General features: G+C 40.7%; 1 protein-coding gene across 1 annotated transcript; it reads left to right on the top strand.

The window, feature by feature from the left end:
• Positions 1 to 956: 956 nt before the first annotated feature.
• On the top strand, positions 957 to 13,684 carry LOC124132725. Its single transcript, XM_046496794.2, has 5 exons — positions 957 to 1,359; positions 8,838 to 9,018; positions 9,520 to 9,656; positions 11,566 to 11,710; positions 12,542 to 13,684. Exons 1-5 carry the CDS (start codon positions 1,335 to 1,337, stop codon positions 12,777 to 12,779), a joined length of 726 nt encoding a protein of 241 aa, XP_046352750.1. The 5' UTR covers positions 957 to 1,334; the 3' UTR covers positions 12,780 to 13,684.
• Positions 13,685 to 13,852: the final 168 nt, after the last annotated feature.

Below are 13,852 nucleotides of genomic sequence, written 5' to 3'. Positions count from 1 at the left end.
CATAGATTTTTTTATTGGTCCTGTAATGAAAGTAAAATCAGTTTATTCACACAGTTTACCCATCCGGGGAATCGAGCAGGGGAATTCAGAGGGACCCACAATCTCTTCAACCACATTACTGTCGCATCGCCAGAGATATATACTGTATATATATCGAGTTTATTTGTCATGTAACTTAAAACTGAAAGAACCTTTGTCAAATATGATTATGTTTATTTAGTCGTCATTCATTCCTGCAACAGTTTCTAAAAAGGAATCTGTGGCTTGGTAATTTTGCGTAAAAAAATAGTTTGTCCAATGAAGACTTGGGTAAGATATGAATTTGCAACCACAAGACCCCTACCGTGTCTGTAATGTGAATTTGAGCTGAAAATAGCAAATGTATTGATTTTCAAGGACAAGATGTCAAAATACCCATCAACCGTTGTGTATTATGTGAATTACATTTTTTATTTAATTTTTTTTTAATCAAATTATATTTTTAAAAATCAAACCAAGTAGAAATATTCTTTGGGCGCTGACTATCAGCCAGTACAGTTAATGTTTTTTCATAAAATATCGCTCATTTAAATATTTCCAATTTTAAATCAAACATATGATAGAACAACTGAGAGGTATAGTTTCTCTGGTCCCTCATTTTATCGGGGGATAGGTTGACAACAATACAATAATCTAAGACCTGGCACTGAAGTGGTGAAAGTCTAGCATAACATGCGCACCTTTGTCATAGGATGTAAATACTACAAATATTAACATACCGAAGTAAATATCAATCAATTCATTAAAGGAACTCCACCACATATATTTAATTAACGAAGTGAAAAAAAAATCATAACGTTATTTATAAAATCCATGTCACGTTATTTCTAAAATCCATGTCACGAATAATTTTAAAAAATACGCCCAACCGCTATACAGTATATCAAAGTTTTAATAACACAAAGTTTTCACAACAGCTGACCGTGCATCGTGGGGAGAGGTCCACTCAAACTCCGGGACATCACGTATCGTACCTGTGGGAGCTCCGAACGGCAGGATCAAGCGTCGACACACTAGGCGCAACCAGTGAGAGACGACCTCCTGAACGTAGGCTCGCCAGCATCTCAAACAATGTCATAGGACTTTGACAGCGACACAACAGGACCACGGAAATACGAGCTGAATTTAGTTGATTTCTTGTCTCTGCCTTTGGTCAAACTGAAATAGCGGACCGCAGATCAAGGAGAAGAAAGAAGGTGTTGGTTGACTTCCATTGTTCGGCAAAGTATTATATTTGGTTGGAAACCTCAGTGGAATATTGTGAGATTCGTGGTTGGATTCTTATCGTTGGCATAATGAGAGTAGTTCTGTGTCTTCTTGGTAAGTAGTATATTTTTTTCATTTGTACACCGTTAACTAGAAAAATAATATAATTTATTACTTTGAAACTTGATGAATGATAGTTGATTTCTTTAACCTGCATTATACATGTGATGTAATTAATATCTTGTTGATGAAGCTGCATGCTTCAAGTTATAAGATGCGGATGCGAAGTTCTTTTCCTTGCGTGTCACCTGAACGCTGAAGAACAATGTCGTCCATGTCTGTCACGTTTATAACGCGTTTACCAACTCTTCAGGAATTCTTCCTCTAAAGGATATGTTTGAATATATATGACTTATATTACACTCAATTACAATCGATATCAAAACGTTACAAGGCTGAAAACAGTTGCCGTATCACTGCGAACTTAAGGTCCAAAACCTCAAATCCATCAAAGAAAGTATAAATTGTTTGATAGGCATGACTAAGAAGTTGACGGATGACAAACTAGAGTCACTTTATGGATAACAACTTCTTTATTAATTTTACTGTAAAGGCGACGTTTCGATATAGATCCTTATACCGTTGTAGCCTTGCTTGACAACGGTATAAGGGTCTATACCGAAACGTTGCATTTACAGTAAATAAAGAAGTTGTTATCCATACATTGTCTCTACCTTGTCAAAGAAAGTATACACTTGTAACTGAATTTGATAAAAAAATTACAAACGTTATCAAAACGTTACTGAAATAGTCGCTTTAACACCGCAGTAAAGTAAATGTCCAAAACACAACTATGATACCAGTACCAAATACATGACCATCAAATAACTATTTCCTGTTTTTTTAAAATATTTTTAGCCACTATCAAAACTGGGTGTATACTTTCTTTTGCCCGTCAGTTTAACTTTTCGAACACTGCGTATAACCATGTAAAACCACCTGAAGTCTCTGTCATCCTCTATAGCTTAGACAAAATGTTCATGGACTTTCCTCGAACTGTTGCCATGCCCTCATTTGACAACCGGCAATACTAAGATGAAGTTCCTAAGTTCAACATGTAGAAATTAATTCATTCTCTTTTATTTTCCTTCTGTGTCTTCTGTCTTTCTGATGAAAAATAATTGTTTGTGATATCATATTAATCATTTGAAACGTTAGGATAATTACATAACGAAACTCCCCAAAAGAATGATTATAAAGAGTTGCTAGGGTAACGGACTGGTGACTATTCCCAGTGTAGGTCTAGATGGTGTAATTAAAGTACAAATTAGTAAATGATTTTTTTTAAAATACTAGATTGATCAAAGTAATAATAATTAATTAAAGCGACAAAAATAATTTCCATAATCATAAATATAAAACATCAATACAAGAAAACAACCAGTCCGGAACATTTGCCGAAACAGATTCCACTGGCGCAAAGGGGAAAATAGCTGTGAAAACTACATGAATGGACCACTGAAAATCAGTGATGACACTCGGTGTTAGCGAAAAGGGTTAGCATGTAAGAAATTTCTACTACAAACTTGATCTAGACGGTGAATGTAGATTTTGAATGATCAGATTCCAATTCGCTAGGACTCCAGATTAAATACTAGCTGTGAGAACATGAAACTAGTGTTAAGAGGTTTTCTAGGATTACAAGAATTATTTAAACAAACTGCTATACCGCGGCTATATACATGTCTACTGAGGCACCATGCATAAGACATGGAATGGTTACATTATGCCTACTGGTGTGCATGAAATATTACAAGGGCCAAATATCACAATATTCTTAAATTTAAAAACAGTTTTGAGAATTTGAACAAAATAAGACAACAATTAAAGAGGCCAAACATAATTATATTTAACACTACATTCATCCTGATCAACGAATAGAGAGATGTTATGTTTTCTAAACATGTCCGAACAACTCTACAAGCAAGTCACGTAATGCACGTTACGTGGGATGCATGTGTATGTTTTTTGTTGTGAGTATTTTTGTTTCTTTTCTATATCAACCTTCTGGATAGATTCATGAAATCACGATGTGTGACCCAGTAGTGTTTATTTAATGAATTGTCCCTACTGTGAGGTGTCCGGTTTGTGCGATGTCCGGGGTAATGGTTTAATTCCCCAGCATCTGTATCCTGGGCCTCTCAACACCAAAGGTAAATATTACAGTTGGTTGGTTGGTTTGTTGTTTAACGCCGCACTCAGCAATATTCCAGCTATATGACGGCGGTCTGTAAGTAATCGAATCTGGACCAGACAATCCAGTGATTAATATCATGAGCATCGATCCACGCAATTGGGATTGATGACATGCATCAACCAAGTCAGCAAACCTGACCACCCGATCCCGTTAGTCGCCTCTTACGACAAGCATAGTCGCCTTTTAAGGTAAGCATTGGTTGCTGACGACCTATTCTACCCCGGATCTTCACGGGTCAAATATTACAGAGAAAGATGAAGATAAATATAATAAGCGGATATTGTAGATACAAAACATGGTGCGTTCAGTTTTTTCTTCTTTGTAATGAAAGGGTTCATAGGTAAATATAAACCTTCCTTCTAGCAGTCGGTTTCAGAGGAATGTCAAGTTGTTTGGATTATATGGGTGTACGTTGTACATTGTAATCATCTTCTGCGTTTGTGATCTTGGTTGAAAAAGCCCAACATAAATTTCAGAGAGGACAAAATAAATACTGCCAAGAGCAATACATGTCCCAGGGGTTAGATAACACATAGGCACAAGGGAACAGAAAATACCACTGGTCGTAAGCATTTTATATATATTTTATGTAACGATTGTCATACAAGAGCTCCCCTCAAATTGTCTCCCTTTATCGCAAGTGTCTGTCCCTTGCACAAACCGTTGACTTCCTTTTTACGTTAGTTCCACTTTGACAAGGTAGAATAATAAAAGATAGTCATTTATCTATTTTTTATCGCTTCTTGTCGGTTGTCATTCTCTTGAAAATGTTTGTTTCTAAACTGTAAATTTCTCATTTAACTCGTCAATCGAAACTGTTCGTTCTGCAAAGCACCATTTTTGTTGTTTGCCCAGTGTGCATTTTTTTGCTTCAAACAGCGTTCTCGTAGATTTCAAACTGAATTATTTTTTTATAAGTTGATTATATATATATGATAAAGATTTTTTTTACTTTTGTCTATATTATTTAAGATTTTGCAAACTACTGTGTGTCAGGTAGGGAGAATTTACGTTTTTACGTTTTACATTTGTAATGAAATAATTTAATATTCCGAAAGATAACGACACAAAAAGTATATAATGAATTGGATATGTCATGTGTCGAGAGTGTATATATTTATGGATATGTCCTGCGAACAATATATACACACCCTAGGGAAACTAAAATACCACTGACCGGTTAGCATTATAGGTCCTAGGGGAAAGAAAGTACCTATGTCTTGCGAAGAATATATATAGGCCCTAGGGAAACAGAAAATACCACTGACCCGTTAGCAAAGGTCCTAGGGAAATTAAAGTACCTATGTTCCGTGATTAATATAGGTCATATGGGACACAAACTACTCTCAAGCAATATACACCTTACTAAACTACAATTACATACGTACTGTTATGAATATACCCCAGTCCATTGAGAAGCAGAGGCCCTGTGGTACAGGACATACCCATGCCCCGTGATCAATATAGGCCCTAGGGGTAAAAATACCCCTAGGATGTGAGTAATATAGGCCATAGGGGACTGAAAAAGACACGTTCCGTGAGGTATATATACCCCCTGGGACTACAAATACACACGAACAACTATGGCTCCTATTACCTTGTTATGAGAGCAATCTAGGCCCTATAGGGGAAAGAAAATAGCCATGTCACGTGATTAACTTTAGACCACAGTGTCAGAATCTCACCCCATTTATCAATAGGGACTCCACGGGACTGAAAATACCCCTGTTCACTGAGCAATGTGAATCCCTAGGGGCCCGAAAATGCATCTTTCTCGCGAGCCACACTGTTTCTCCTACAGTGTTTCTCTTACAGTGTTTCTCCTCCACTCTGTTTCTCCTACAGTGTTTCTCTTACAGTGTTTCTCCTCCACTCTGTTTCTCCTACAGTGTTTCTCTTACAGTGTTTCTCCTCCACTCTGTTTCTCCTACAGTGTTTCTCCTACAATGTTTCTCCTACAGTGTTTCTCCTCCACTCTGTTTCTCCTACAGTGTTTCTCCTCCACTCTGTTTCTCCTACAGTGTTTCTCCTACAGTGTTTCTCCTCCACTCTGTTTCTCCTACAGTGTTTCTCCTACAGTGTTTCTCCTACAATGTTTCTCCTACAGTGTTTCTCCTCCACTCTGTTTCTCCTACAGTGTTTCTCCTACAGTGTTTCTCCTCCACTCTGTTTCTCCTACAGTGTTTCTCCTACAGTGTTTCTCTTACAGTGTTTGTCCTCCACTCTGTTTCTCCTACAGTGTTTCTCCTACAGTGTTTCTCCTCCACTCTGTTTCTCCTACAGTGTTTCTCCTACAGTGTTTCTCCTCCACTCTGTTTCTCCTACAGTGTTTCTCCTACAGTGTTTCTCCTACAGTGTTTCTCTTACAGTGTTTGTCCTCCACTCTGTTTCTCCTACAGTGTTTCTCCTACAGTGTTTCTCCTACAGTGTTTCTCCTACAATGTTTCTCCTCCACTCTGTTTCTCCTACAGTGTTTCTCCTACAGTGTTTCTCCTACAGTGTTTCTCCTACAGTGTTTCTCCTACAGTGCACAAACGGCGTGTGTATGTGGCACCTGACTTGCGGCAAGAGAAGAATTGTAATGAATTCTTTTCTTCTCGAAAAGTCACGTCAGAAATGTTCAGCGTCCCTATTTTGCCCCACTGTTTGCCTGCTATTTGTGAAACACCGAATAAAGCGCGATGTGTCAATATTTTCGGAATGGATTCCGTTTTTAAGCCCCTAAACAGTCGTCTTTTTCTGCGTGGACGGTGACTGCAGTCCTCTCTAAACCCAACGCAAACACCGTGAAGCGATACTCGCTTTCATCTGAAATGCTGAAGGTCACGAATTTACAATATTAGGACGTATCATTTGTTCTAGACTCTAATAATGGCTTTGAGGAGCTCAGAACCATGCGTGTATCTAAGCGTTTGTATATCCTATGTGATCTCAACGCATACTACTTGGAAATGAAAACATTAGGTTGTATCGGTTAATAATTACCTTACGTGTGTGAATGATAGAATTTCATCCACAACAAACACAGGTTTTGCTGGAAACAATTGTATTTTGTTTTTGTCAGCCGAGGCTTCTTATCGCCTCCTTGTTGAAATAATACAAATCAGTGCTTGGGAAAAGCGCACCATCATCTGCATGTGGTATGATGATATATATTACTAAAAAAAGTTAAAGAACAAACGATTTTTTAATATAAAAAATCGGATGATCTTTAACCTCTTTTGGAGTAGTCTATAATGTTAAGCCTAAAATCATTAATACTACAGGTCTTGACCACTCTTCATGTACCGCGAAGACTACAATCACACCTAGTTTTAATATTTCTGATGACCGCCTCCGTGGTCTAGTGGTAGAGCGTACGCCCGGAGAGCAGAAGGCCCGGGGTTCGATCCCCGGCTGCGTCATACCAAAAGACGTTAAAATATGGTACTTGTTGTTACCCTGTCTGGCGCTCGGCATTACGGGGCTAAAGCAAGGACTGGTAGGCTCGGAGTCATGTTAAACTGAAAAGCATGGTATCTCAGTGAGCTAGCGCTGTAAAATCGGCATTAGTTCGGACTAGTACAAGCAGCCACAGACACACACACACAGAGTGCAATAATCTTGGACGCGACATTAAACCCATTTCACCTCACCTTATATTTCTTGTACACCTTTAACTTAGCAATCTGGGTACAGTAGAGGAAAAATGGACAATAATAATCATATGCACCTGGTTCTCTGACGTAGTACCGTTATAAGTTCTATCACGTCTCTTACGTCAGCTGTTACCACATGTACTACCTTAACTCCATCGTTGTTACATTGCTGTAATATTGATAACAACAGCATGACCATGCAAGTTCTGTACTTGTCTTTTTTAACAACTACTGTCACTCTGACTGTCATGCACTCAATCATCTATGCTATTGTCTTTATTACTGGAATGACCCCCTCCGTGGTCCAGTGGTTGAGCGTCCGCCCGGAGAGCGGAAGGTCGATCCCGGCCGCATCATACCAAGAGACGTTAAAAGATGGTACTTCTTTTTACCCTGCCTGGCGCTCGGCATTAAGGGCATAAAACAAGGACTGATCGGCTCTGAGTCAGTATACTGTGTCTGAGTGGGGGGTATTCATGTTTAACTGCAGCATGGTATCTCAGTGGGCTAGCACTATAAATCGGCTTTTGTCCGGACTAGTGCAAGCAGCCACACACGCACACACACACACATACACACGTGCATTCACGTCGCTATATAAGTGCAATATTCTTGGACGCGACGTTAAACCCCATTTCACCTCACCTGGTCCTGGAATGCGCATTGCTGTGTATGCTATGATGTACATGTATACACATGTGCAGCTATGTTTATCGCTACTATTACATACAGTCAGAGGTGCTACTGTCTTCGCATCTCTTCACATGTACACCTACGCACAAACAACTGTACAGCAGTGGTAATGTAGATAGACACGTATACTACAGCTCTACAACGTTTGTTAAGTACACTCACACATATACTACTAACTTAACCGTGACCAATTCTACCTCTCTACGGCTACGGCTACTACAACTGCTATTACTGCTGCTGCTGCTTCTAATACTAATATAACTAGTACAATTAATGGTGCCACTACAATAACAACGACTACTACTACTACTACTACTTCTTCTACAACAACTACTACTGTAACAACTGGTGCTGCTGCAACGACGACTACTACTACTACTACTACTACTGCTACTACTACCACTACTGTTGCTGCTGCTGCCGCTGCTACTGGTCATTTGAAGAATTGGTCTTCAGCAACCCATGCTTGTCGTAAGAGGCGACTAACAGGATCGGATGGTCAGGCTCGCTGACTTGGTTGATGCATGTCATCGTATCCCAATTGCGCAGATCGATACTCATGATGTCAATCACTGGATTGACTGGTCCAGATTTTATCGTTTACAGACCGCCGTATATAGCTGGAATATTGCTAAGTGCGGCGTTAAACAACAAACAAACAAACTACTACTCCTTCTACTACTACTACTACTGCTGCTGCTGCTGCTGCTGCTGCCACTACTGCTGCTGCTGCTACTACTACTACTAGTACTACTACTACTACTATTACTACTGCTACTACTACTACTACTGCTACTACTACTACTACTACTACCAGGAATAGTACATTGGTACGATCATGATAAATACAAATATAAACATCTTTCATCCGCACCTTTGACTCTTTTATTGTTCGACGATTGGGAGTGTTGGCACACGCGTTGATTTTTAAAAAAACGCAATCGTAATTAAATTCTAAAATAGGCGTCGAGTGTTACCTTTACCTACGTTTGTCTCACTTGCAGTGGGCGTCCAGTGTTACCTGGCGTCGGCCCAGCAACAATCGGTGGCCCAGCAGTGTCTAACGGAGCAGGTCCGGGCAAACCAAAATAACTTTGGCACCACACAGGCCAACGGTAGACGACAGGCCCGAACCAGGAACAACGCACAGACAGCCACCTTGAATGCCTTCAGAGCCATCTGCCAGTGAGACTAAACAATCGTGTTGCCTAATGATGTCATATCATGAGATTTCGACAAATAATTAGCTTGAAGTTTGAATCGTAGTGAGTTAGGTTTAAAGCCTCTTTAAACTGCCTATCAAATACATTTTTTAGTGTTAGTTTAATACTGCCGCAGACTTTTACCATTTTGGTGAAAGCCAAGAGCACGGGTACTGCGCTCACAAACCAAGGATCACAATGAGGGCAATGCTGAAATACGATTGAGCGCGTATAGCAAAGTTAAGTTTTGAGTCAGTTGACAGGCAACGCCTTTCTTTTAGAAAAATTATATAATCTAAAGGCTCGCTTCGCCAGCACGAAGACTCCGCCGACACGTTAAAGAAGTAACCTCTTAGCATATGAACTTTTTTCCATATAATGATGAATATGCTATATTCGGGGAAATGAGAGATATATGTCCGTGTCTCCAACTAACAAACATGCCGTTCTTAGCCTCAATCGGCACATCTTGTGTATCTTTCAGAAACTTTGAGAGTTACATCCGTTGTTTTGAGACCCGCCTCCGAGGTTCAACTGTTGCCAATGACAACTTCCTCAACTTGATCTTCAACGCCGACGACATGCGAGCTGCTTACAGGGGCCTTTGCGGAGATTTACCGAGTATGCACAGCATATCCCTTCTGTACACTGACCATCACGATTGAACCTTAGCCTTCTATAGACTGTCAATCACGATTCACCCTTAGCCGTCTATAGACTGACCACCACGATTCACCCTCAACCTTCTGTAGACTGGCAATCACGATTCACCCTTAGCCTTCTGTAGACTGTCAATCACGATTCACCCTTACCCTTCTGTAGACTGTCAATCACGATTCACCCTTACCCTTCTGTAGACTGTCAATCACGATTCACCCTTAGCCTTCTGTAGACTGGCAATCACGATTTACCCCCACGATATATCCCTAGCCCCCTCTATACTTACCACCATGATACATCCCCTACCCTCTGTATACTGACCACCATGATATATCCCCTGCCCTCAGTGTACTGGCACCATGATATATCCTCTGCCCTCTGTATACTGACCACGATGATATATCCCCTGCCCTCTGTATACTGACCACCATGATATATCCCTTGCCCTCTGTATACTGACCACGATGATATATCCCTTGCCCTCTCTATACTGACCACCATGATATATCCCCTGTCCTCAGTGTATTGGCACCATGATATATCCCCTACCCTCTGTATACTGACCACGATGATATATCCTCTGCCCTCTGTATACTGACCACGATGATATATCCCTTGCCCTCGGTATACTGAACACCATGATATATCCCTTGCCCTTTGTATACTGACCACCATGATATATCTCCTGCCCTCTGTATACTGACCACCATGATTTATCCCCTGCCCTCTGTATACTGACCACCATGATATATCCCTTGCCCTCTGTATACTGACCACCATGATATATCCCTTGCCTTCTGTGCACTGACCACCATGGTATATCCCCTGCCCTCTGTATACTGACCACCATGATATATCCCCTGTCCTCAGTGTACTGACCACCATGATATATCCCTTGCCCTCTGTATACTGACCACCATGATGAATCCCCTGTCCTCTGTTTACTGACCACCATGATATATCCCTTGCCCTCTGTATACTGACCACCATGATATATCCCTTGCCCTCTGTGCACTGACCACCATGATATATCCCTTGCCCTCTGTATACTGACCACTATGATATATCCCCTACCATCTGTATACTGACCACCATGATATATCCCCTGCCCTCAGTGTACTGACCACGATGATATATCCCTTGCCCTCTGTATACTGACCACCATGATGAATTCCCTGTCCTCTGTTTACTGACCATCATGATATATCCCTTGCCCTCTCTTTACTGACCACCATGATATATCCCCTACCTCTGTATACTGACCACCATGATATATCCCTTGCCCTCTGTGCACTGAGCACCATGATATATCCCTTGCCCTCTGTATACTGACCACCATGATATATCCCTTGCCCTCTGTGGACTGACCACTATGATATATCCCTTGCCCTCTGTATACTGACCACCATGATATATCCCCTACCCACTGTATACTTACCACCATGATATATCCCCTACCCACTGTGTACTGACGCCATGATATATCCTCTGCCCTCTGTATACTGACCACCATGATATATCCCCTGCCCTCTGTATACTGACCACCATGATATATCCCTTACCCACTGTATACTGACCACCATGATATATCCCCTACCCACTGTATACTGACCACCATGATATATCCCTTACCCACTGTATACTGACCACCATGATATATCCCCTACCCACTGTGTACTGACGCCATGATATATCCCTTGCCCTCTGTATACTGACCACAGCACTCGATGTTTCTATAGGGTGACTCAACACCCATGCAGATTGAGATGAACTGTTACATATTCACCAACAAGCTCCGTTAGACTGTCCCTCATGACTGGCATACGTCCAATGAACCTCATACATCACATGTACTGTTCCCATGTTCCAGGACTGGAAGATAACATCAGATGTCTACTGACAACACCCCAGGTGCAGCGTTGCTATGACAACTTCCGTCAGTCCGTCGTCCAGGTAGTCAACATCGGTCGTCAAGGACGTCTCAACCAGGGTGACCTCGAGAACGTGGCCTGCAAGTAAGTAACGGGTACAACCACAGTCAACCTGCGATGGTGTACCACATATACGATCATAGAGCCGCCTGTTGATCACCAGTTGTTAATATGCCCTAGTCGTCGCGATTCGCTATGCAGAGTGGGTACGCCAGGAACCCATAATTGTGGGTTCGAATCCCGGTTCATCCCGATTATGTTTTTATGTTTGTCAGCACCATATTCGTGCTTATGGGTTTCACCGAAATGGTACACGTCTGACACCTGCATCACTTTGGGCTTTCCTCCCACATTAAGCTGACACGCCGTTATATATTTGGAATACTGTTCAAAGCGGCGTAAAACCCAGTTCAGCCATTCACTCACTCACTCACTCACTCACTCGAGAACTGACTGTTTTTGTAGAATGAGGGAAGAAGAAAATGATATCTATGTTGCCGATTGATGATAAACGGAATATGTAGGTTTACTTCTAATTTCGTAGTGTCTTCTATCAATTAATGCTTCTGGTTATGCGTATTTGTCATAATAACCCGGGGCGGTCGGGTAGCCTAGTGGTTAAAGCGTTCGCTCGTCACGCCAAAGCCCCGGGTTCGATTCCCGACATGGGTACAATGTGTGAAGCCTATTTCTCGTGTCTCCCGCCGTGATATTGCTGGAATATTGCTAAAAACGGCGTAAAACCATACTCACTCACTCACTCACTCATAATAACCCACCATAAGTACTTTTGGGTATCGTTTTTAAAGTGTTGTTTTTATAGTTAATTTTCTATTATCAAAAAGTTCACGTTGTGGTCAGAACGCGCCTTAACATATATCAATTATTGTATTTGCGCATTGTGTTTCCTTCCAGTGTGTCTGTCGCCCGTTACCAGTGTGAGACCCAAGTCTACTCCTTCTGCAACAGCCAGGCTGGGGAAATCATGCGCAGTTTCTTCTTCGCCGGACTTCCGAATCGGTGCCGAAGAAACACAGGAGTTACCTCCCGTTATTCCGCCATGTTCGGAAGATTGAATGGCGCTGAAATATCCCACGTGTCTGCAATCATGATGCTGTTGCCGATCGGGGCTCTACTTAAGATTTATCTGTAACATGATGTGTCTGAGGAAGACATATCATCAAGGGGTCCATTGTTACTCGTGGCAGCGCATCACCATCACTCAGCAGTCTCTCACCTCGTCACGTGACACGATGTGAGACGATGGTGGGATTTGGGAACAATGTTGCCAAGATCATGTTTGTTTGTAAATACCCGTTGTTTATGTTTCAATGTTATTTTTTGGTATTTATTAAAATGAAGGAATGTATTATCCAAAAACAGAACGAAAAATAAAAACAGCAAGATGATGATTAAATTGATGCAGACACCAAATGGTCTCTGATTGATGTATATAGTGTAATATACTCGAGCTTCGTGCTTACAGTCTGTGCCTCATTACCTCTTTAAATCAAGATGGATTTTCGGTATACGAATCCTTTTCGGTATACGAATCCATGAGAACTATTTTGCAATTCGACATATCAACAAGTGGAACTAATTTCATACTTTGGACAATTAAGGGTTAGCATCCGACGGCAAAACCTAAATGTAAGTTGAATTAAATCTTTGTTGACCGCTGTTGTTTTCACTGAAATGCTTTTTTTTAAGTGACAAAAATATTTAAGTAAAATTTTATTTCCTGTCCATGCAGGTTTAACAGTGACTATCCAATCAAAGATAATGCTATCGATATGACATACTCATCATCCCAATGAAAACGTACTTAGCTTAACAGTATTAAATCATATATCTGACGATATTAGGTTACACACCGCTTCATTATCATTCTGTATTGAAAACATTAGCTTGTACATGCATAAATTGCATTTCATTTCTTGTATGTTTTTAGATTTTAGATTTGTAAATTATTCGTCATCCAGATCATATGAATTATTTATTTACCCACTTTACATGTTCTCTCAGATTTACATTATCCTATGCAATAAACAAATATCAAGGAAACTTTTTTATGTTTTTATTTTATCATACTGGACCGTTACCGTTGCCCATGTGGAAGAGAAGGATAAAATAACAGGTAAATAAAGCGACAAAACCCTTTCCATATCCAATAGAAATCTCTGCATATAGCAGAGTCGGTTGTACAATTCCGACTATATCATAAGC

Source organism: Haliotis rufescens, unplaced genomic scaffold (assembly GCF_023055435.1).
Source record: "Haliotis rufescens isolate VD_foot unplaced genomic scaffold, xgHalRufe1.0.p SCAF_7, whole genome shotgun sequence".
Classification (NCBI taxonomy): Eukaryota; Metazoa; Mollusca; class Gastropoda; order Lepetellida; family Haliotidae; genus Haliotis; species Haliotis rufescens.
The sequence above is the reverse complement of the archived record's forward strand: the minus strand, read 5'-3'. Positions and strand labels throughout refer to the sequence as shown.